General features: G+C 34.9%; 1 protein-coding gene across 4 annotated transcripts in view; it reads left to right on the top strand.

The window, feature by feature from the left end:
• The window catches only part of LOC150107666 (ATP-dependent DNA/RNA helicase DHX36-like), a 589,788-nt gene that overhangs the window by 158,798 nt on the left and 407,581 nt on the right, over nucleotides 1–23,409 (top strand). For all 4 annotated transcript variants that reach the window (XM_090391452.1, XM_090391454.1, XM_090391451.1 and 1 more), the window contains one exon: nucleotides 9,382–9,456. In XM_090391452.1, the coding sequence (XP_090247578.1) occupies nucleotides 9,382–9,456 (75 nt within the window). The remainder of the gene's footprint in view (nucleotides 1–9,381; nucleotides 9,457–23,409) is intronic.

Here is a 23,409-nt window from a genome sequence, read left to right as displayed (position 1 = left end):
CAATATTATTGGCTTACTTCTTTTATCCAAGTAAAATAAAGTAATAGATATTGAATACTGTCTGTGAAAACCTTCAAACCAGTAGAAAATTAGGTTTATAACCTAACTTCTAGGAGTTAAATTTTTCTTTGTTTTGTAAAGCCCTAGGTTAAATTTTGAATCTACTTACCTCAGTGTGAATTAACTACACATTCACTGTGTGTTTAGCAATCAACAATTTGATGATTTACAAATGTAGATCATCAAATTGTCAAATACATCACATCCTAACTGGTGAATGCATGCTGCATGTAAAAAGAAAAAAAACAAAAACGAAAGTCGGTAGTGTAAGGCCATCCCCTGTAATGTAATGCCCAGGGTGAATGCCTGGCTTCTAGTGCTTCCATCAGCTCTATACTACACATAGTGAAAAACAACTTGAAGTTTTTGCTAAATGTTATTGAAAGTCACAGTATTTATTACAATATATTTAGTGTATATCCACATAATAAACACTAATATTAAAATGTGTTTTTATTTTATTTTTTCCACTCACTTCAGCGCTCCTCGAAGAAATCATCCCATTGTTCACCTGCTTACCGTGTTAAGCCCTGCCTGAACATAAACTTTACATTTCTTAATTGGTCCAAAATAATAAAAATAACAATTCAGTATTTAGAAAAACACTGAATAGATTTAGTATGAAAATGGGTTCAAGACCTAAAATGTAGTAAATTTCTGTCAAGAACTTATTTTTCAATAGAAAGCTCCACTTGTATTTTGCAGGATGAATGATAATAATAAATTTAGTTTAATCCTTTATCCAAGTGAGCAAAAAAAAGGTGGCATACCGTTTGGCAACTCCTATAGGTAGAGATGACTTTGCTAATGCTTCTGCCTGGTATCTCCACTTGGGCCTGGCTCCCACTGAAGAGACCTCAATAAAGGTCGAAACTAGTCTGGGTAGTGGCCCTTCCCTTAATGCATAACATTAGACATATCCGCAAGGAGATGTCTTTTGCATTATGGGAGATACTGAGATAGGAGTGATGTTAGCTTGCTCTACCTTTGCAACGAGTTGCCTGGTGTTGTACCACATTACCCAAGTCCTGAAGATACTTTCAGGTGCAAACTTTGTTTGCTTGCACTTGGATAAAGGATTAAACCAAATTTATTATAGTCTAACCAAGTGAAAAATAAACTTTCAACAGGATGAAAGAGTCTATTCATTCAGAAGTAATTTCTATTGACTGCAGCAAATCCAAAATGTATCCATAAGAATGATTTGCATCACTGAAAGCTGTATTAGGAGGGTGTGAGATCATTGGAGTGAGAAGGTTTTTTGCATGGAGAGTGGTAAATGATTGAAATGCATGAGTCTTGACTCCATGGATCTGATGATGATAATTATAATAAAGTATGATCAAATAATAGATTTATTCACCAAGCAGAAATCTTGCAAAGTAAAATTGCGAAGAGATTTTTTTGATATTTTGCTAATTTGTAGTTTTGCAATTTTTGTCAAATAAAAAATGAAATTTATATATTAATTTCTTATTTTTAATATTTAATATATTTATAAATTATAAATTTATATTATTTCTTACATATTTTTCTTTACCCAAAATTAAATCATTTTTGCTTTTAATTTATATATATATATATATATATATATATTTTGTTTTAAATTGTTTTTCTAATTATTTCTAAATTCAATATAATCTGATTCTAAAAACACCTAATTCAAACTCTGGATTTTAATGCTTGCATTTAAAAACTTCCTGTTTGGCATATTAACATACAAGGGATGGATTCTCGATTAAAATTCTCTTCCATGCCAGATTTATCTACTAAAAACCATCTATTTTTACCAATATTATTTCTTTCTAAGATGAGAGATAGATGTTCAAAATTTCCACTTCATTACTGTACTTAACAAAAAATATATTATTGTTTTAGTTTTATTAATCCTCTATCCTAGCATAAGCATTATAACTTCAAAGTCGGCTACTTGTACACCCTCTATCCAAAAAGAAGCCGAACTTTTCGAAAATAGAAGAAACCAGTGGCTCCACCTGTTGTATCTTTTTGTTGTCGAAAGTGGCAACCTTCATTAGTGTTCTGTCAACTGTTTATGACATTTGTTTCATTAGAAGCCGAGTTATAGTGCCAAGAGTGACCGTGTGTTTTGACAAAGGGTCGGAAAATGAGTTTCAAACAGAGAGCTGTGATTGACTTTTGTGTTAAACTTGGTAAAAGTTTTATCAAAACACATCAAATGCTTCAAAAAGCATATGGTGATGAATGCTTATCCCGTACTCAAGTTTACGAGTGGTTTAAGCGATTTCAAAGTGGTTGTGAGACACTTGAGGACGATGAAATGCAGAGCCACGCAAAAACTGAACTGATCGAAGTTAACATCCAAAAAGTACGTGATTTTATCAAAGAAAATCCGAAATTGTCCGTGAGATTGATTGAAGATGAATTAGGGATTCCAAAATCAACTATGCACAATATTTTGACTGAGAGTTTGGGCCTTAGTAAATTGAATTCATGATTTGTTCCTAATTTTGTTCCTAACCTCACAAGTTGACTGACGACCAAAAAATGTATCAAATTGAACACCGCAAAGACCTCATTAAAACTGCTCGTAAGGACTCAAACTTCCTTGAAACGATCGTTACATGACAAAATGTGGTGTTTTGAGTATGAGCCCGAAACAAAGCGCCAGAGTGCTGAATGGAGATCACCAGAAGAGGGGCATCCAAAAAAAAAAAAAAGTCATTTGGAGAAGTCAAAAGTAAAGACAATGCTGATTTGTTTCTACGATTCCAAGGGCAATCCACAAAGAATTCTTTCCGCCTGGCCAACGGTCAATGGTGAGTTTTATCTCGAAGTTTTGAAGCGATTGATAGTAAGAATTCATCACGTACGGCATGAATATCGTGATGCAGGCAGCTGGTCACTTTTGGACGATAATGCACCACCACATTGTTCGAACATTGTGAGTCAGTTTTTGAGCAAAAACCAAGTTTGTGTGTTGGATCACTCGGCATATGTTTAGCACCCTGAGACTTCTTTCTCTTCCCCCAACTTCATTCACCAATGAAAGAAAAGCGATACGACACCATTGAAAATATTCAAGTGGCAGTAACGCTGTAAGCGTTGCTGCCATTAAACTCATTTAACAAATTAATTGACCGTGCCAAATGCTGTATTGAAGCTGAGGGAGAGTATATTGATTGAAATAAATAATTTGAATAATTATAATTGGCCTGTGTTTTATTTTCTATCAAAATTTCGGTTTCTTTTTGTACAGAGAGTATATATAGAAGGAAAATGATTCTTCCCCTAATATTTTGCATTATGGGGTACTAAGCAGGTGATGTGATGAAGTCATCATCCTTCATATACAAGTAGACTAATCATAATGTATTTCATCATCATCAAATTCCTGATATATACCCTCAAGGGGTGTACAGGATATGATAGTACTACATGAAAAATTTACATCATTACCAACTTCCTACCTACAATTTTCCTCCAAATCAATCTATTACCTGTCAAGGCTTCAACACTCTCAGATCTTATATTTCTGTCTTCTAAGGCACTTTTTACTGTATCAATCCACCTATATTTTGGTCTTCCTCTGGGGTCTTTTTTCCTGCCAACCTGGCAGAGAACACTTGTTTTGCTAATCTGTCCTTGCCCATTCTGTTTAAGTGACCATACCACCTGAGATAAGCTCTGCTAATGCATTCCTGGATGCTGACAATGTCAAGTTCTTTCCTAATATCTTTGTTTATATGATATTGCCACTGATGTCATTCCAAAGGTGAGAAGGTTAAATAAGGTAGGTGTGAGACGGATGAATAAAGAGATTAAGCATGTGATGCAGAGAAAGAGGTCATTGTGGAGGCAGCATAAGAGAAGTGGAAATAACCAATTCCATGACTTCTACAAAGACCAGGCAAGGAGGGTGACTTATTTGGTGAGGGTAGCTAAAGAGAGGAATGAACAGCAGTTAGCTAATGAAGCCAAAAAGAATCCTAAGGAGTCTTTCGATATGTAGCCAGCAAAAGAAAGAATGATTATGGAAGGATGACATTGATAGGAGAAAATGGTATAAAGATAGCTGTTGCAGAATGTGTATGGTGGAGATACTTAATAAGCAGTTCATAAAGGTCTTTCAATCTTGTGAATGTGACTACATTTAGAGATTGAGAGCAGTAGATGGTGGGGAGGAGAGACTGACTGTAAGTGAGCAAGAGGTGTATGGGAAGTTGAGTAAATTAGATGTTAATAAGGCTGACTTGATAATATATCACCACGTATTCTGAAGGAATGTGCCAGGGAGTTGACACCTGCCTTGACATATTTTTTTAATATGAGTCTTGCACCCAGTTGAGTTCCTAAAGAGTGGAAGTAGGGCAAGATTGTGCCACTTCATAAAGGAATTGATCGAACTCAAGCATCAAATTATAGGCCTATTTGTGTCAGGTGTTGTGGTTAAGTTGTTGGAGAAGCTTGTGAGAACTAGGATCCAGAGTTGGGTTGACAGCAATGGTATTATCTTTGATGGACAGCATGGATTTGCTAAAGGGAGGTCATGTTTTACTAATCTAATTACTTATTACAATGAAGTGACTACTTCCTTGGACAGAGGAGAAGGATACATAGTAATATAATTAGATTTCGTAAGGCCTTTGATAGAGTACCTCATGATAAATTGATAGTCAAACTAGAGCAGATGGGGTTGGATATTAGATTCGTGCATTGGATTGGAGACTTGCTATCTGATGGGTATCAAGAAGTTGTGTATGGGGGAGCGATATCCAGGAAAAGGAAAGTCACTAGTGGAGTGTCTCAGGGGTCTGTTTTAACTTTTATATTAATGATATAGGTGAAGATTTGGATGGAGATATTCAGTTGTTTGCAGATGATGCAAAGTTGGGATGAACCATGAAGAATAGTGAAGATGTTGTGGCCTTGCAAGAAGAATTGAATAAATTGAGTGATTGGGCATGGAAATGGGGGATGTGAGTTCACTGTTGCAAAATGTAAGGTTTTAAAATTTGGAAAACAAAGATGGGTTGCAGAATTTATGCTTGGTGAGGATATATTGTTGGAGGTGGAAGAAATAAGAGATCTGGGGGTGATAGTGGATAAGGATCTGAAATTTAGGGGGCACAGCCAAAATTGTGAAGACAACACAAAAGCTTCTGGGAATGATGCGGAGGAACTGACGTGTAGAAGTAGGGAGATTCTTGTCCCTTTGATTAGGCCACACATGGATTATTGTGCCCAGATTTGTTCACCTGGTTTTCAGAAGGATGAAGAGATGTTGGGAAAGGGTCCAAAGGCGACTGACCAAGGTAGTTTCTGACTTCTGGAATGTTGAGTATGAGGAAAGATTGAGAAGATGTGATTTGGAGAGAGTGGTGGACAGGAGGAAGAGGGGGGGAGATATGATAGAGACCTACACGTTGGTTTGTTATAGGATCAATGCTGGAGAAGTTCTACAGAAAATAGTGAGAGATCGGGGGAGAACCAGAGGTCATCCCTGGAAACTGTATAAAGAAGGTGTGAGTAGGGTAGTGAGAGGCACGTTTTTTTTTGTGCAGAGTTGTAAATGATTGGAATGTCTTGCCTGAGAGTGTAGTGTCTGCAAGGAGTTTGAATGTGTTCAAGGCATGGTATGATGAGCTGTGTGTGTGAAAGAAGGACCTCCAGATGAGTCTTTGACTCCATGAGGTCTTGGGGTTAAGGGACATCAACAGGTTAAGAATAACCTGTTGATGCCCCTAATCTTTCTCAGGATTCTCATATCTGCAGTCTCTAGTCTTTGGTCAAGTGTTTTATTTCTAACCAGCTCTCATATCCATAAGTTGAAATTGGTTTGAACACTGTCTTGTATACAACTAATTTAGTGTTTTGGCTTATTTCTTTCTTATTCCATATAAATTTATTCAGTTGACTTCCTACCATACCAGCTTTGTTGATTCTGTTGTCTATTTCCATATTTAACTTACCATCATCACTAAAAATCGTGCCTAAGTAGCTGAAATGTTTTCTTGTTCTATGGTTTCTCCATACACCATGCAGTTGATATTTTCAATACTTCTGCCTGTTTTCATTGTCTTTGGCTTTTTAGTATTGACCTTCATATCATATCTATTACAACAGTTATTCAATTTAGTCAAGGAATCTTGCAGACTTGTAATGGATTTATTTAGAAGTAATAACATCATCTGCATAAAGAAAAGAAAATTGAGATTAACATCTCCAATTTTGATATCAGGTTTAATACCACTTTCCATCATAATGTGATCCATATGGATAATGAATAACATTGGGGATAATGTACATCCTTTTCTGACACCAGATTTAACATTAAATCACCTTCCTGTATTTCCTTTAATTCTAACTGCTGACTTACAACTCAAATAAAGATTAAGTATTGCTTGATATAATATCCCATTAACACCATATAACTGTAGCGTTTTAAATAACTTCTCTCTTGGCACCTTGTCATATGCCTTTTCCGGATCGACATAACTTAAATACAGATCCTTGCTATATATTCCCATGATTTTTCAACTATCTGTCGTAAAGTGAAAATCTGATCCTGACAGCCTCTATTTGGCCTGAATCCAGCTTGTTCTTCACCAAGCTTCTCTTCTACAATCCTTCTCAACCGTTTCTCAAGTATACTTGCATATATCTTACCAGGAACACTCAGTAGGGAAATACCTCTGTAATTCTCACATTCAGTTTTATTTCCCTTTTTATGTATGGGTATCATGAGAGCTCTACTCCAATCATCAGGAATTCACTGATGATCAGAAGCCACTGTAAGACATTTATACCTCCATACATTATGCATTTCTGGTTGAATATCGTCTACTCCAGCTGCCTTTCTACATTTCAGGCTTTTGATGGGTTTTTCCACTTCAAGTATGGATATGTATTCCTGACTGCAAGCTAGGTCAGTGTTTTTTACCACTGTGCTGTCATCACTGCTTGTTGCATTTAGCAATTTTTTGAAGTAATTACTTTATACTTCAAGGATATCTTTCTTTCCTGGTTTCATGTCACCTTTATAATCTCTAATTCCTTTTACAGCACTCTTTCCTCCATTTCTGAGCTTCTTCAACAATCTCCAGAATATTTTGTTGATATTTATCTTATCAACAAAATTCTTGTTGAATAGATAAATATCAACTAAATAACCTTCTTGATATTTATCTTCTATATTCTTACCAAAGTCTTCCCATGACTTTTGTTTAGCTAGTTTTACACAGTGTTTAGCTTTCTTACATTTTTTTCTGTATTCTCTGAGAGCACAAGCTGACTTATTTGCCAGGAACTTTTGATATGCTTTCTTCTTTTCCTTCACTGCCTCTTTAACTTCCTGTGTCCACCATGGAGTTCTGATTTTTCCATCCCTGCAGATAACCTCACCACATGCCTTTCTTGCTGAATCAATCAATATTTTCTTTGGAACTTGCCACTGAATCTCCAAGGTATGGTTACTGTTACCAAACTCTTAAATTTTTTCTTCAGTAATGTTTGTGTGTTTTAGTCTACAGTTCATATCTGAGAGCTGCTCAACTTTTATTCCCTTTAAAACTTTCTTTCGTGTTATTCTTTTCAATATGAAATTCAATTTTATCCTGCGCAGGACTAAATAGTGATCACTTCCAATTTCAAATCCTCTGTACACTCTGGTGTCCTGCATCAGGGAGAAAACATCACTATCAACAATAACATAGTCAATGAGACTTTTCTTATTCCTAGCCTCTTCTCTCCATGTGAATTTGTGCACCTTTTTATGTTGGAACATGGTGTTAGTAATGACCAGTCCATGTCCTGAGCAGAAATCCAACAGATATTTGCCATTATTATTAGCTTTGCTCTTTTCTCCAAATTTTCCCAAAATATTTTTATATGTCTGACAATCATTTCCTACTCTGCTATTTAGATCCCCAACAAGGACCAACTTTTTCTTTTTCATTGTGTCAGTTGCTTTCTCTAAAGCCCCAAAAAATTCTCCCACTTCTACCTTAGTAGAGCATTATGTGGGACCATATGCTCAAATAAGTCTCATTTTCCACTTTCCCATTCTCATATTTGACTACATCACTCTACTTGAGACTGTTTACTATTCAAGAAGATTAGCCTCGTATTTAGTGTTGAATACTATGGCTACTTCTTTTCTTTTCTTTAATTGTCATTGCCTGAATATAACATTTTGTATTTATTGCTCAGAAAGATCTCACCAGTTTTTGCCTTTTTTGTTTCAGTCACCCCTATTATGTCGATCTGGTACTTCTCCAATTCCTCAGCTAGCTCCATTTCTCTGCAGCTTCTTATGTTGATAGTGGTGATGTTGAGTTGGGATGAATTTTAGGATTTTTAGGATTTGTTCCAGTAGCTGACTTTTTGCTGTTTGCCCTGTTTCCCTGGAGAAAATAACAAGTGGCCTTGATTAACCAGGCGACGCCCCAGCCGACATGAAATTCTGTCATGTTGTACCATCAATTGAAATTTTGGTTTAAGCCAATAAGAATACAATTTGGTCGGCTAAATCCCCAATTATCAGCTAATCCTCGTCCATTTAGTATCCAGATAGATAACAGTGGTGCTCCACGAGAAGGTGAGGATTGGACATTAGGTCAGAAGCCCACATTGGTTTTCCGCATTCTTTTAAAGGCTATTTGGAGGTCGTTTCCTCTCAGTTATATAGCTTTGACCCTTAAGCACCCCATGTTATTTCATTCCTATGCTTATTCTTAGGTATAGGATTAATATAATAATGTATAATTTATTGTCAAGTATAATCCATCTATCTTCAATTTGTTGTTTTTCTATGTCAGAACACTTATCATCTACTAAATCATTTTTTACTGAAGTTGTCAGTTCTCTAGTTGACACAGTCACTGTTTCTCTTCACAACAGAAGATTAATAATAATAATAATAATGATAATTTTTGTGAAGGTGGGGGGGGAGATTTCTTCACTGAAACCAGTTGTCATATTTAAATGATTTTCTATTAATTAATCTGATAACTGAATTGAAACTTAATAGTCAACTGCAATGCAATTTGTATTCAAAGAAAAAAATCAGGCACATTTTAAGATGAACAAATTGAAAATTGTATAATGCTTTATTCTTAGGAAAATAGGATCCATTGTGGATTAAAGAGTAAGTCAAATTATCAGAGATAAATTTAAATGAAAGTTTACTGCATTAACTCTCAGAATGTTTTATAATTTTCATTCAATGGAAATATTTTTAAAACAGTTCCTGTATAAATAATCCTTCTTTATCAATTATTTAAATTTAGCAACACACAAAATAACTTAAATTTCATCTGAAGTTGTGTGTTAATTTTATAGAAGACCTTCAAGATCACATGGCTCAATTCTGTTTTGTACTACAGGAATTGTTCTTCAGTATCTGCAGTCAAATCCGTAAGTATTATTTCAAATTAATGAAAAATAAATTAAGAAAAATGAAATAAAATTAATATCATCATATCATACTCCATGGTATGCTGATATCAGCATATCGATGCATATGCTACATGGAATCTAAAAGGTATTTAAATAATTTAGCACAATTAAGATTTCATTGCCAGCATTTTATCAGCAATTGCTTCCAAATTGGATTGTTTTTCATTAGTTCTTTAAGTTGATTAACTAATATTTTTGATTCGTAAAGCCAGAACTTTTTTTTCCCATTCTGTGTGGGACCATCTGTCCCACACAGAATTGATTTGCTGTGTTGAGATTCCATGGTTAAGAGATCAAGAAGGTCTAAGTAAATAAGGCAGAATGGAAATGTCTGTAGGAAAGTGATTAGAGTTAGTCTATGAGGGATGGATGAATCTAACTGAATTGCTTTTTCTCATAGCATGAAACATTTTTAGGAAGGATTTTGTTGCACTCTCTCTAAATGTTCAAATAGTATTTGGCAGAGTAGATTTGGGATTTATATATACATATGAATATACAGGGTTCCAGAATCCACTCACCTGCTTGCAATGGGTAAGTAAACTGAGACAAGTGGCAAGCGAATTTTTGATCTTGTTCTAAATCTTCTTCTTCTGCAGCTTTTCCCACTTAAGTGGGGTCACTGTTGATGATGAGTCTCCTCCACATCCTCCTGTCTTGGGCTGTCACCACATCCAAGTTCTTCATCCTCAAGTCCTCTTCTACCAGCTCCCTCCATCTCTTCTTTGGCTGCCCACGCTTCCTCCTTCCTTGCACATCCATCTGCATGACCCTTCTTCCAACATATTCGTCCTCCCTCCTCATCACATGACCAAACCATCTCAACCTTGCCTCCTGTATCTTTGCTCCTGAGTTTGTAACTTTCACTGTTCCCCTCACATAGTCATTTCTCAGACGATCCTTTCTGGTCACACTGCACATCCACCTAAGCATTCTCATCTCTGCTACTTCCATCCTGCTGATGTTATTTTTCCTCAGGGCCACAGTTTCTATAGCATATGTCATAGCTGGCCTCACTACTGTCCTATAGATTTTGCCTTTCAGATTGATCGGCACCCTCTTATTGCATAACACTCCAGCCATCTCTCTCCAGTTCCTCCAACCCGCTTGTATCCTGCATCCCACTTCCTTCTCAGTTCCTCCATCTTCTTCCACTGTTGAACCTAAGTATCTAAAGTCTCTCACCTTCCTGATGACATTTCCTTCCAGCTCCAGATCTGTCTCCTGGCTGCCGCCCACAGTGCAACACATATACTCTGTCTTACTTCTGCTCAGTCTCATACCTCTCTCTTCCGGTACTTTTCTCCATCTTTCCAGTTTAGTTCCCGCTTCTTCTCTTGAATCTGCACACAGCAAGATGTCATCTGCATACAACATTGTCCAAGGCACATCTTCTCTCACCTCCTCTGTCACCACCTCCATAACAATGTTAAACAGAGACGGACTTAATGCTGACCCTTGATGCAAGCCAACTGTTAGTTGAAAACTTTCTTTTCTTGAAAAAATGTGAAGACAGGTCTGAACACTTGTCTTCACATTTCTGTACATCTCCCGCACCAACCTGACATATTTCTCCGGAACCTTCTTCTCCCTCAGACACCTCCAGACATCTTGCCTTGGCACTCTGTCATATGCTTTCTCCAGATCAATAAATGCCAGATGTAGCTCCTGTTGTTGCTCTATTTACACTCCTAAATTTAAGAACTTTATTTTTTGTTTCTATATCAAAGGCTATTTGCTTTTTCAGAGTAATTGAAAATGCAATTTACTGTATCTCCCCCCCCCCCCCAAATTGTTCTGTCATCATTGCCATAACATAACAATGGATAACTTTTAAACGTTTTTCTTTCAATATGAAAGCTTTCATAAATATCCTGTTTTGAGTCCAAAAATCTCGTTTCTCTCACAGCAATATTATAGGGTTCTTTGCACTCGATGTATGGTCCACTATGCAACACACTTATAGTTTACATTTCAATCATGAAGCAATAAAAATGAGCTGAGCAGCCTTTACATGTTATAAGCACTTTACTTGAAAACAGAAAATGTAAGTTTTTTATATCATGTATGCATTTAAATTAAATTGCAGTTAATCATTTCCAATAAATAAATTTTTAATCAAATTAATGATTCATTTAGTTCAATATTAACCTTAAACATATTACAGTATAAATAAATATACAGGTTGCATGCCATATGTAATAGACAATCTGTTCTTAAAAAAAAAAAAAATGTATTTTACTTACAATGTAATTTCATCAACAAAATAAACCGATAATTATACAAAAATTAAAATGCATAATCTAATTAAAGACTGAAGTACATCTGTATATCGTATTCTTCAAATACCTTTACCTTAAGTATCTGCGCAATTGTAATATAGTATTGTATTGTGCTGATTTTCACAGCTCACAACATGAATTAGCTTAGTGTAATTAAATGCTTGAAACTTTTATGACACAGATTCTTTTTAATACTGTTATTTAAAAAATACAATTAACTATAAAATAACACATATACTATAGTAGATAACTTCTTAATATGTAAATATTAGTCTTTCGTATCATAATACATCACCAGTACAGTTATCAAACGACAATAGAAACTAAATTCAAAAAAAAAAAAAAAGTGCGCATGCTTAATTTAGTTCCTATTGTTGTTTGATAATTGTACTGACGATGTCTTATGATACGTAAGATGAAATATTTATATATTAAAAAGTTATCTACTGTGGCATACACATACATGTTATTTTATAGTTATAAATATTCCACAGGTTTCATTATAAAAAAAAAATACAATTATCTTGCAAAGACTGAATAACGTGATTGAGTGCATTGTGAAAAGTGAGTCTGGCTCCACATCAAGTGCTACCTACTTTCTTGCTTTTGTGAAATTTATATTTGTCTTTCCTGTTAAAAGATTGTTCATTAATAATTTATATAAATTCACCCTTCATTATGACCAATAAATAAAAGAAAACACAGTTTGAGTTGTGATGAGCTGTGTTGTGGCATACATCTTAAATCCACCTTAAAGGAAAGCCTATTTCTATATAATTACGTGTAATGTATAATAAGAATTGAAAAAAGTGGTTGCAAATCATGATTAAGATGGTACAGTTAAAAGGCTGAATTCTAGATTATTGAGAGTTCTCATAATCCCTATCTATTAAAAAGGAAATATAAGTGAATGTGAAATTACAGAGAATTACAGAGAATAAGGTTTATGCAAGCATGCTTGAGAAGAGACTAAGTGAAATTTTGAAAAAAACAAACTAGGTTCAGGATAAAACAGGAGATGTTAGGATCAGATTTTCATTTTAAGATAGCTAGTTGAGAAATCATGGGAATATATGAGTTGGGCGAGGGGGATCCTGGAAAGGTCTATGATAAACACCTAGAACAAAAATAATATTTTTGAAAATATTTTTGTTTAAGAAAGAAAAAGAACAAATTATTACAATTTGATGAAACATGGGAGTTAAAAGGTTTTAACCCCCATGTTTCATCAAATGTGATATTAAAGCAACCGATGTGGTAATATCACTTTTGTTCTAGTTGTTTATCACATCTTTCCAGAACCCCCCCCCCCCCCTCGTAACAAGATCTGTATTTAAGTGTTGTAGATCTAGAGAAGGCATATGACACAATACCAAAAGAAACACTATTAAGAATACTACAAATATTTATATGGTGTAAATGGGACATTGTAATATATTTGAGTTGTGGCAGTAGTTAGAATTGAAGGAAGTACAAGAAGATGGTTTAATGTAAAATCAGGTGTGAGACTGATGTTCATTATCTGTACTGTTATTCATCATATGGTATGGGTCACGTTACGAAAGAAATTTTCATTAAACCTAGTCTGAAAATGGGAAATTTATGCAGTTGATACTATTCTCTTAAAGAAAGCAAGTAGAAGTTTGCAGAATTAATTAACTTACTTGGATAAGTGCTGTAAACAAATATGGTATGCAAATGAGCAGTAAAAAGACCATGTTGAAGTTTTCTATGTTCCTGCATAGTTCTATATTCATGGTGTGAATGTAGAACCATAGAACAAATAAAGCATTTCAGCTATTAAGGCACAATTTTTTAGTGAAGATGGTAAATTAAATATGAAAGTAGACCACAGAATTAATAAATCAGGTATGGTGGGGGAAGTCAACTGAATAAATTTATATGGAATAACAGAAAAATTTGTCAGATTGCTAAACTAGCAGTTTACTAGACAGTGTTCAAGTCATGTCCAACTGATGGAACTGAAGACTGTTTATCTTTGGAAGATGGAAACCATGCTAATAATTTGTTGATAGGAAGAAAAGTAGCCGCTAAATTGTATTTCTTAAGAATTCTGGAAATGTGTTCTGAGATGCCAAAAATGTAAGGGATTGGAAACTTGACACACTGTTTCCATAAACTTGACATGCTTGTTATTTGAGCTGGGATTATAGAAATTAATGAATTAGTTATATGAAGTCACTGAGTTTCATATATCGTTTGACATTTAAGAGTTCCTGCTGTAAGTTTTTTATTTTAATAGGTAATAATTAATTTTGCAATATTCCTTCTGTTATACCATTGTGTTTTATGTACAACATCACCAGCTGTTCCTTTTTCATATCAATCCATTGTTTGCATTATATTTCGTAATTAACTGTTATCGCCACTGATAATGGCTGTAATATTCAGGCTAAAATATATGGCTTTAAATAAATAATATTACTTATTCCTTGTGTTTTTTCATGTTAATTAAAATAAACCTCTCATAGCACAAATATCTTTTAAAGAACAATTAATAATCCTTTAAAGAGAAGAAATAACCAAGAAGACCCGTAAACTTGGAAAATTATCTGTGTCACAAGGTGAGGTGCAAGCAAGGATTTCATTTCTTAAAAAATGCTGTGATCTCAACATTGTTCCAAACTTTGCAAGCTGAAGAAAACTGTCTCCCAGTGCTCATAATATCTATTTCAATGCAGACCTATCACTCATCCACAATCAACTTTGAGCTAGCTATTGATATGTCTTATTTCTGATCTCCGAAATTATATTATCTCAACTGTAGACCTTCAACTTTTCAATATAGTTCTCATTGTGACTAAATGCTCTTGGCTTCATCATTCATTTAATAAACACAACCAACATTTCAGTCATAAATTCAATGCTCTTATTGCTAAGCAAAGTGCACCTCATACTGTTCCAGAAAATTGGGTAGTAAACATCTCAGGATGCCCTTTAACTGAAAGTGAAATCCATATTCTTTCAAAAGGACATGATTTCTCCATAGTTCCTAAAAAGATACTTTACTTGATTTCACTTTCAACATTGAACAGAACATATTCACTCTATCTAGTGTGTGAGGATACTTATAAACCTTGTTTGGAAGTTTTATCCATCCTAGTGAAATCCAAACTTACACTTACAAACATCTCTAGCTGAAATGAAACTGTTACAATCCTTAAGACACAACAGTCATCTCATTATTAAGTCTGACAAGGGGAGAGCTACAGTTGTTATGGGTTCTACTAATTATAAAAGGAAGATCACTTTTACTACAGGATTGTTCAACGTACCAAAAATTGGATTAGAACTCCACTAACAGTCAACACAGAAAACTGAATTCATTACTAGATGAAGTTGTAAGCCTCAATGGAAACACTATGGAAAAAACTTAAAACTTATTTTACTAGAACTTTTAGGTTCTACGGTTTAACTAAGATACATAAGAAAGACATTCCTCTTCATCTAATTGTTGACTGCATAGATTCATCTACATATCAAATAGCCAAATTTTAGCATACCTATTGAAAGCTCAGACTGGTAACTCCCACTCATTTCATAAAAAATTCTTCCAGTTTTCTAGATAAAGTGAAAATATTTCCCTACAGCCCTCTGATATAATGGTTAGCTTTGATATAGAATCTCTCTTCACTAATATTCCTCTTGAGGATACACTACATCTACTTTCAGAAGCATTTCCATGGATATAGTGAAATTATTTGACTTTCTTATACACTTCAGATATTTTATTTGTCAAAATAAGTTTTAAAGTCAAGTTGAAGGAACTGCAATGGGAAGTCCACTCCCCCCCCCCACTTGCTAACTTTTATTTAGAACATTTAGAAGACATCCTTTTCTCATCCCGTACAACCTCAGCCTTCATTTTGGGTTTGTTATAAAGACAACATTTTTGCTTTTTGGCCTTTTAATGAAGAAACATTGCCTACATTTTTATTTAATACTAGGGGGCTCTTCCCCTGGCGCCCCCCCCCCGTGTTCTGGACTGGTAGGCCGGTTCTCCTTGAATTCTGATGACTCAAAATTTGAAAACTCGAAAGGGGGGTTCCCCCTGGCGCCTACCCCCCCAGTTCTTGATTGGTATGCCAGTTCTCCTTGAATTCTGATGACTCGAAAGGGGCGGTCCCCCCTTTCGACATCTTTCTCTAAATCCAGAGTAATTTAATATGGGAGATACTGAGACAAGGAATGATGAGAGCTTGCTCCACCTTTGCAACTAGTTGCCTGGTGTTGTACCACCTTACCCCCAGGCCTGAAGATACTTCAGGTGCAAATTTTGTTTGCTTACACTTGGAAAAAGGATTAAACTAAATATATAATTCTTTTTGAGCTGTAGTATGCAAATGATAGAAATCAGCTTTATGTATTAATGAAATTAATTGCTGAAATTAGAAGTCTTTCAGAACAGAATGACAAATAACCAAATTTTTAATGCATAACAACAAAGCTTGTAGTGTGATATTTCATAATATAATATAGTGCACGGGAATGACAGAAATAGACCATGCATATAAATGCTTATAATTATTGCTTTTGCTTTAGTATAGGAAATGGATGAATGAATCTTGTGACAGAATCATGAAACAGTTGTTTAAGTATTAATGTGATTCAACATACAAAAAATTTATGCAGAATTAATTCATCCTTGGTATCTCTTCTGGGTATGGTTTCCATTCATGAGAGCTCAGTGAAGAGTTTGAAACTGGTCTGGATAATGACCTTCCTCATATTGTGTAGCAACATACATTTCTGAAAGGAAGTGTGCTGTGGAGAGGGTCTAGCCTAGTCATGAAGATACCTCATGCTCAAGCTTTGTTTGCTTACACTTGAATAAAGGATTAAACAAGAATATAATTTCTTAGTAAGTTTAATTTAAAGGTGATAGATCTTAAATTATTCCACTCCTTACTTTGTAATATATAAAAATGCTAATCCTGATATATTTCAGTGTATATTCTATGGCATTTAAAAATATGAATTTGGAAATGCAATTAATGAATAGTTGTCAAAATATTATGCTTGATCAAATACCTGTAGAATATTAAGCTGAGTCAAAAAGTGTTTTGACTATTTTTTTTTTTATAGATAAGTTTTTTTAGCAATTATGCTTTTGTATTTCAAGGAGTGTAATTCAAATATTGCTCAAAATACACTCAAAAATGTGAATTGAATAGAAAAATTTTGCTGTATGTTTTTTTATATAAGTGCTGTATCTGACATTTATTTGACTAACTTATTTTTATAAACAGATTTCCTCTTCCTTCACCATTGCCAACACACTCCTGGTCTGCTCTTTATACTACACTCTTCTTATGATATTAGATTCACAACATTCTCTTTTTATGCAGATTCTATTTTAATGTATTATTCAACAGTTTAAATTCTGTGTGATTTATTTTCCTAAATCTTTGGGGATACAGTCAAATATTGCTTTTCTCAGGCATCCTCCTCTACTTGCTTTGCATTCTTGGTTCATCTGCCATATGACTCATTCAAGGGCATTGCCTTAAACTGTCTTTTCGGTTTATGATGATGATTGTCTTCTTTATATTTCCACATTTGCTCCCCTTCTGGGTCAAAGCTTTCATGTGCTACTTTCCAAGTCAAAACTTCATGATGGTCCTCACTAGTTGGAGACATAATGGTTACACCATTCATAAGTACTCAGATTCTGAAATATTCTTACTGGATCCAGTGTCCATTGCTTGCTTTCTTCACCTATAAATGATAGCCCTTCTTGTTTCTCTAAGATGTATCTGCAGGGCTTGAAAAATTTTGTGCTAGCTCACCAGTCAGCAAATATGTCACTAGTCAGATTGCAACCTGAGTCACCCAGTATGTTATATTCTAATTTCCATTAATTAAGGAACAAAAAGAAAAAACATTATAGCTTGGGGGGGGGGGGGCATACGAAAGTTAGGTACATTATGTAAAAAGTGATGCTGAGTCTGGCTATGTGTACAAATAAATGCTGCTGCCAGCATAAAAGCAAGTATTTTCCATTTTGTGTCTGGAGTGAGAACAAGACATCTCATGATAGCAAAATTCTTAGATATGGTTGCAAGACATCATTTAACCAATGAATTCAGGTGGTGAGCTATCGTAAGGCTAGAGGTCAGCGAAAATCAGGTTGAGGTGTCCAGATGGTTACATGTGAGTCATTCTTTAGTTCACAAACTGTGAACCAATACAACAGTCACAAACAGCATTCTGGAGATATAGTGAAAGAAGGCTACAGTGGGTGACCAATATCTCCAATTATCTGTTTTTATCTGTTTGCAGAACAGGAGTACTACCTTGAATCAGCTATGATCTGACCTTCTGCCAGCTACAGGAACATTGGCATCTACTCCACTGTGCACAGAAAGCTTCGCAAAGGCATTGTATATGCTAGACGACTGGTAGTTCTGTATGTCCCTGCCCTTACACTACAGAAGAAAATGTTTGAAATGGGCCAGGCTCCATGTCAACTGGATCCAAGACCATTGGGGGTTAGTATTATTTACAGATGGATCCCAGTTTCCTCTACAAAGTGATATCAGGCATGTTCTGATCTGGAGAAAACCAGAGCCACGTTATTATCCATCTAAAATCCATGAAAGTGACACTTGTGGTGGTGGTTGTGGTGTGGGATGGCATCTTTTGGCTGGATGCACTGACCTGTATATGGTTCCTAGTGAAACCATGAATGCTGCATATAGAGACAAAGTCCTGGATTCCTATGTTCATTCATATGTGTGTGCATTGGGAGACATTTATCCCATAAGATGATAGTGTTCATCCTCATTGAATGAAGTTCATAGACCAATATCTTCAAGAACAAACTATTGTATATATATGGACTGGTCAGCCATATCTCCTGACCTTAATCCTACTGAGCATATCTGAGATAATCTGGGTAGATGTGCTGCTGCTGCTCTCTAACCCCCTCCACCCCCCTCCCTCTGCATCCCCAAACCTTGAAGAACTAAGGAGAGCTCTATAAATAATATGTGAGCACTGTATTGCTGTGAGGAGTGACTGCATTCTTTACTGAGGCACTGTTGATAATCTTGTTCTGACCGTATGTTTTTGACCATTGTCTACATGTTCCCATTACTGAATTAAACTATAGGAATACCTCGATTATCGCGGTTTCAATTATTGCAATTCTCGATTTATCGCAGTTTATAATTTGATACCAAAATTCAAATTATCGCGGCTGCAAGATGTAGCCCACTACATATGCAACCAGTTAGAGTCGCCACTCTCCGGGTATCGCTCTCTTGTAGCGCTTCGTTTTTATTCGACAGCACCTGCTCACCAATCACCAGTAACTGCCCGCCTTTGCCTGAAGTACATGTGGATATTTATTTCTCTTGTTATTTACCCCTACAATGAATGCTAAAAGAAACAAGGATGATATCAAGTCTACAGCTATCAAGAAGAAACGTAGAGTGATCAGCTTAGAAGATAAGTTGCATATGATAAATAAGTATGAAGCAGGCATAACCAAAGCCAAAATTGCAAGAGAGTATGGTCTAAATGAATCAACTTCGCCATATTTTAGACCATGCTGCAAGCTATAAGCAACTAGGACAAAGTGCATCGATCTCGTCTGGGTCCCAAACTACGAGAAACAGAAGCCATCTTATGATTGAAATGGAAATGCTATTTTCAGTGTGGATAGAAGATTGTAACCTAAAGAGAATTCCTCTTAGTCATATGACTATAAAAACAAAAGCATTGAATTTGTTTGAACTTTAAAAAGAAAACAATTAGAAAGCGAAAATGATTCGGCATCAGTAGTGGAAGAAACTTTCTTGCAAGTTCAGGATGGTTTGATCAGCTCAAAAAGCGATCAAGCATTCATAGTGTATGTGTACAAGGTGAAATTGCAAGTGTTGCTGAAAAAGCAGCAGCTAGTTTTCCTGGTGAATTGCAACAGATCATTGAAGAAGGAAATTATACCGATGATCAGATATTTAATGCTGACGAAACAGGCTTATTATGGAAAAAAATGCCCACTAAAAGATTTTTAGCAAAAAATGAAAAATCACAGCCTGGCTACAAGATTTCGAAGGAGCATGTAACACTTTTACTATGTGGCAATGCTTCTGGAGATAACAAGATGAAGCCTCTCTTTATTTATCGTTCACAAATTCCTCGCCTGCTTAGAAGTTTAGATAACAATTTTCTTCCTATTCATTGGAGATTCAATAGAAAAGCTTGGATGACAAAAACTATTTTCGAGGATTGGTTTAAAAACTGTTTTTGTCCTGAAGCTGAAAGGTACTGCAAGTTATTAAATCTTGATTTTAAAATCTTGTTGATATTAGATAATGCACCTAGTCATCCAACAGCACTGAATAATTTGTGCAAAAATGTAAAAGTTATTTATTTACTACCTAATACCACTTCCATCATCCAGCCAATGGATCAAGGTGTAATCACATCCTTTAAGGCATATTACCTACGAAGAACTTTTTCACAAGCAATAGAAAAGACTACAGGAGATGAAACTATAATTCTGGAAGGCATTTACTATCAAAAATTGCATTGAGAATGTCAAGGAAGCATGGAGTGAAGTATTGTCTAGCAACCCGAGAGCGGCGTGGCAAAAGATTATTCCTCATTGTGCAAATGATTTTAAAGGATTTGAAAATGAAGTAACCCATGTTATCAATGAAATAACTAAGCTTGGCTTCGATCTAGGACTAAAAGAAATTTAAAAAGGTTATGTTCAGGACCTGCTTCAGTCACATGATGAGGAGCTGGATGGCGAAGACCTAATTAACCTCGAGAGAGAATGTGCTTACGATGCTCAAATCGACGATAATGACGAACAAATTGACATCGTACCGAAGGAATTTACCCTGAAAGAAATGGATGAAATGTTTAGAATTGCTGAAAATTTTAAAGAAAAAATCTTGAATGGCAATCCTGATCTCGAGTGATCAATGAAAGTTCGTCAGGAAATTGAAAATTCCATCCGTTGCTACCAATTTTTATACGAAGAAAAAATTCTACCAGACAACTCTATACCAATTTTTATCCAAGAAAGAATAATTGTATGTACTGTATGTACTCCTTATATATAAATAAAGATTAAAGACTAATCTTGTTTTTCTAAATGAACCTTCATTTTTACTTATCATGTTTAACACATTTCTTTTTTACTTCATATATAAAATTTAATTAATAGAGTTGAAAAATCCTTAGCAATGATCATCCATTTTACATGCATTATTTATCCCGATTATCATGGATTCGATTATTGTGATATTTTTCATGGCAACAATAACCGCGATGATCGAGGTATTCCTGTATTTATTTACAATTTTTTGTGGCTGTTTCTTTCACATCTTATATCATATTGTTTTTCACCAGATAACAACTTTATCATGCAGTTTTTGAGTTATCGTGTTATTTCTCTTGTTCCTTAATTTATATAAGCCAATGTATTTGGTGTAAATAAAAGATACCAAGCAATTATATTCATGGTTTAAGTGAAACCAAGTAAAAAAAAAATTCAGCAATGTATTAGTGTGTTTATCAATCTGAGGCATGAAAAAAAAATGTACATTTTATTGTTGTGTTACCAAATGACCATTTATTTATTTATTAATGATACCTAACCATTCATTTATCACACATTTTCAGTTGTAACATTTATAGGCATGTCGTCAATCAGGAGAAAAAGCCAAAATTTCTTCCATGCCATTCATTATAAACAAATATTGAGTGGAAAACATTCAAAATCAAAATAAAAACAATCAATAAAATAAAACTCTTAAGTCAACTTACATACACACAAATATATATATTAAAAAAAAATTACCACTTCTTTCTCATCTTTACATCAATGTCCAAAAATGGAGCCCAAGGGGGTATTCAGATTACTATGACAGCACTACATGATTAAGCTTACATTATTAAATCTCCTACCAACAATTTTCTTCCAAATGTCTGTTACTTGTGAGAACTCCAATATTATCATATCTAACTTTTTGACTTCTAAGGCACTTATGACTGAATCAATTCACCTAGACTTTTGTCTTCCTCTGGGTCACTTTCTTGCCATCAGACAGCACTAACCTTTCCTCACCCATTCTATTTAAGTGGCTGTGCCACCTTATATTAGCTCTGCTGACACATTCTTGAATGCCAATAATGTCAAGTTCCTTTTTAATATCTTCATTTTTAATATGATTCTCCCATTGATGCCATCAGTTCACTCCCCTACTTTTTCTCAAAACTCTCATAATTGTGGTCTCTAGTCTTTGATCAAGTGCTTTATTTCTAACTAAGCTCTGAGATCCATAACTTAAAATTGGTTTAGACACTGTAATGTTCTTTTTGACCACTGATAACAAAACACATATAAACAAGGTTTAACTGGTCAGAGGATTTTTTTTATTAATTGTAAATACCTACTAGTTTTGCCGACCTGACTGTTGGCTTCATCTAGGCATACAAGGTGACAAAAGCTTAAAAAAAGATCAAAACACAAACCTAAGAATATCAAGTTAAGATAAACAAATGTTAAGTATTATCTAAATTCAAATAAAACACTACATCTAACTCATGGAGCATGTATGTTATCAGTCATTGTTATACATGTATGACCTATAATTGGCAGCAAATTTGAACTCCAATGTGTTGAGTGATCTTATGAGACTTTTCCATATGTCACCAAGGATCATCCCTTGGTTTTTGTTTAGGTTGCCTCTTGAAATGATAACTACTGCACCTTTTTTGATGTTGCAGGAACAAAAAAACCTTCTTCCAAGTATGACATAGTACTTTTATCCCATTCGATGTTATGATTGGTATTAGAAAAATGGAGCGCCAAGCCAGAATTATCTTCTCTGCTGTTAATTAACGTCCCTGATATGTTCATTTTTTCTTATCTCTAGACCTAGAAGATTGTCCTATATAATTTACACCACAAGAGCAGGGGATGTTCTAAACTCCTGGATGTTTATAGAAAGCATTTTTGTCCCTAGGTGATCTTAACAAGTTGCGGGTTGTCTTTATTGGTTTGAAAGCCACTCGGATCTCATGAGGTTTGAGCATTTTAGCAATTTTCTGTGAAACAGACCCAGCAAAAGGAATGGAAATTGAAGAGCTGTAGTTGGTATCTTGCGTTTGTTGTTGGGAGGGGTTGGAGAAAAGAATCTTATTTATGAATTTTTTGATAGTCATTGTTTGTTAGAGTTTCGAAGATTGAGGTCTAATTCATCTTTTAAATTACCAAATAACTTAAGGAATTGACAACGTACATAAGAATATATATTCAATTATACTTTAATAAATATTTCCGATATTTTGACAACATCACGTTGCCATCTTCAAAGGAACTTACAAAAAAGGTATGTACACATAGCCACTACAACACAGTAACTGAGAATGAAGTGAGGAAGCTATTGTTCTCCTAAAAGTCCTGATGGTGCCCCCTAGCAGGCTATGTAGGCATTCTTGGCTGTTGGGCTGAAGGTCTGCTGATGTAAGCCTCCCAAATTTGGGGCGGTCTCATACAACCAAATTTGTTGAGGTTTGGAGAATTTCTTAGGGCTGAGGCTGATTCCATGAATAGTCAAGTTCGAATTTGAACTTGATTTTATTA

The sequence above is a fragment of the Typopeltis vanoorti genome, chromosome 4, assembly GCF_054136105.1.
Source record: "Typopeltis vanoorti isolate ZY-2024b chromosome 4, IOZ_Tvanoo_1.0, whole genome shotgun sequence".
Lineage (NCBI taxonomy): Eukaryota > Metazoa > Arthropoda > Arachnida > Uropygi > Thelyphonidae > Typopeltis > Typopeltis vanoorti.
Note: the sequence above shows the minus strand (reverse complement) of the source record. Positions and strands in the feature narration are given on the sequence as shown.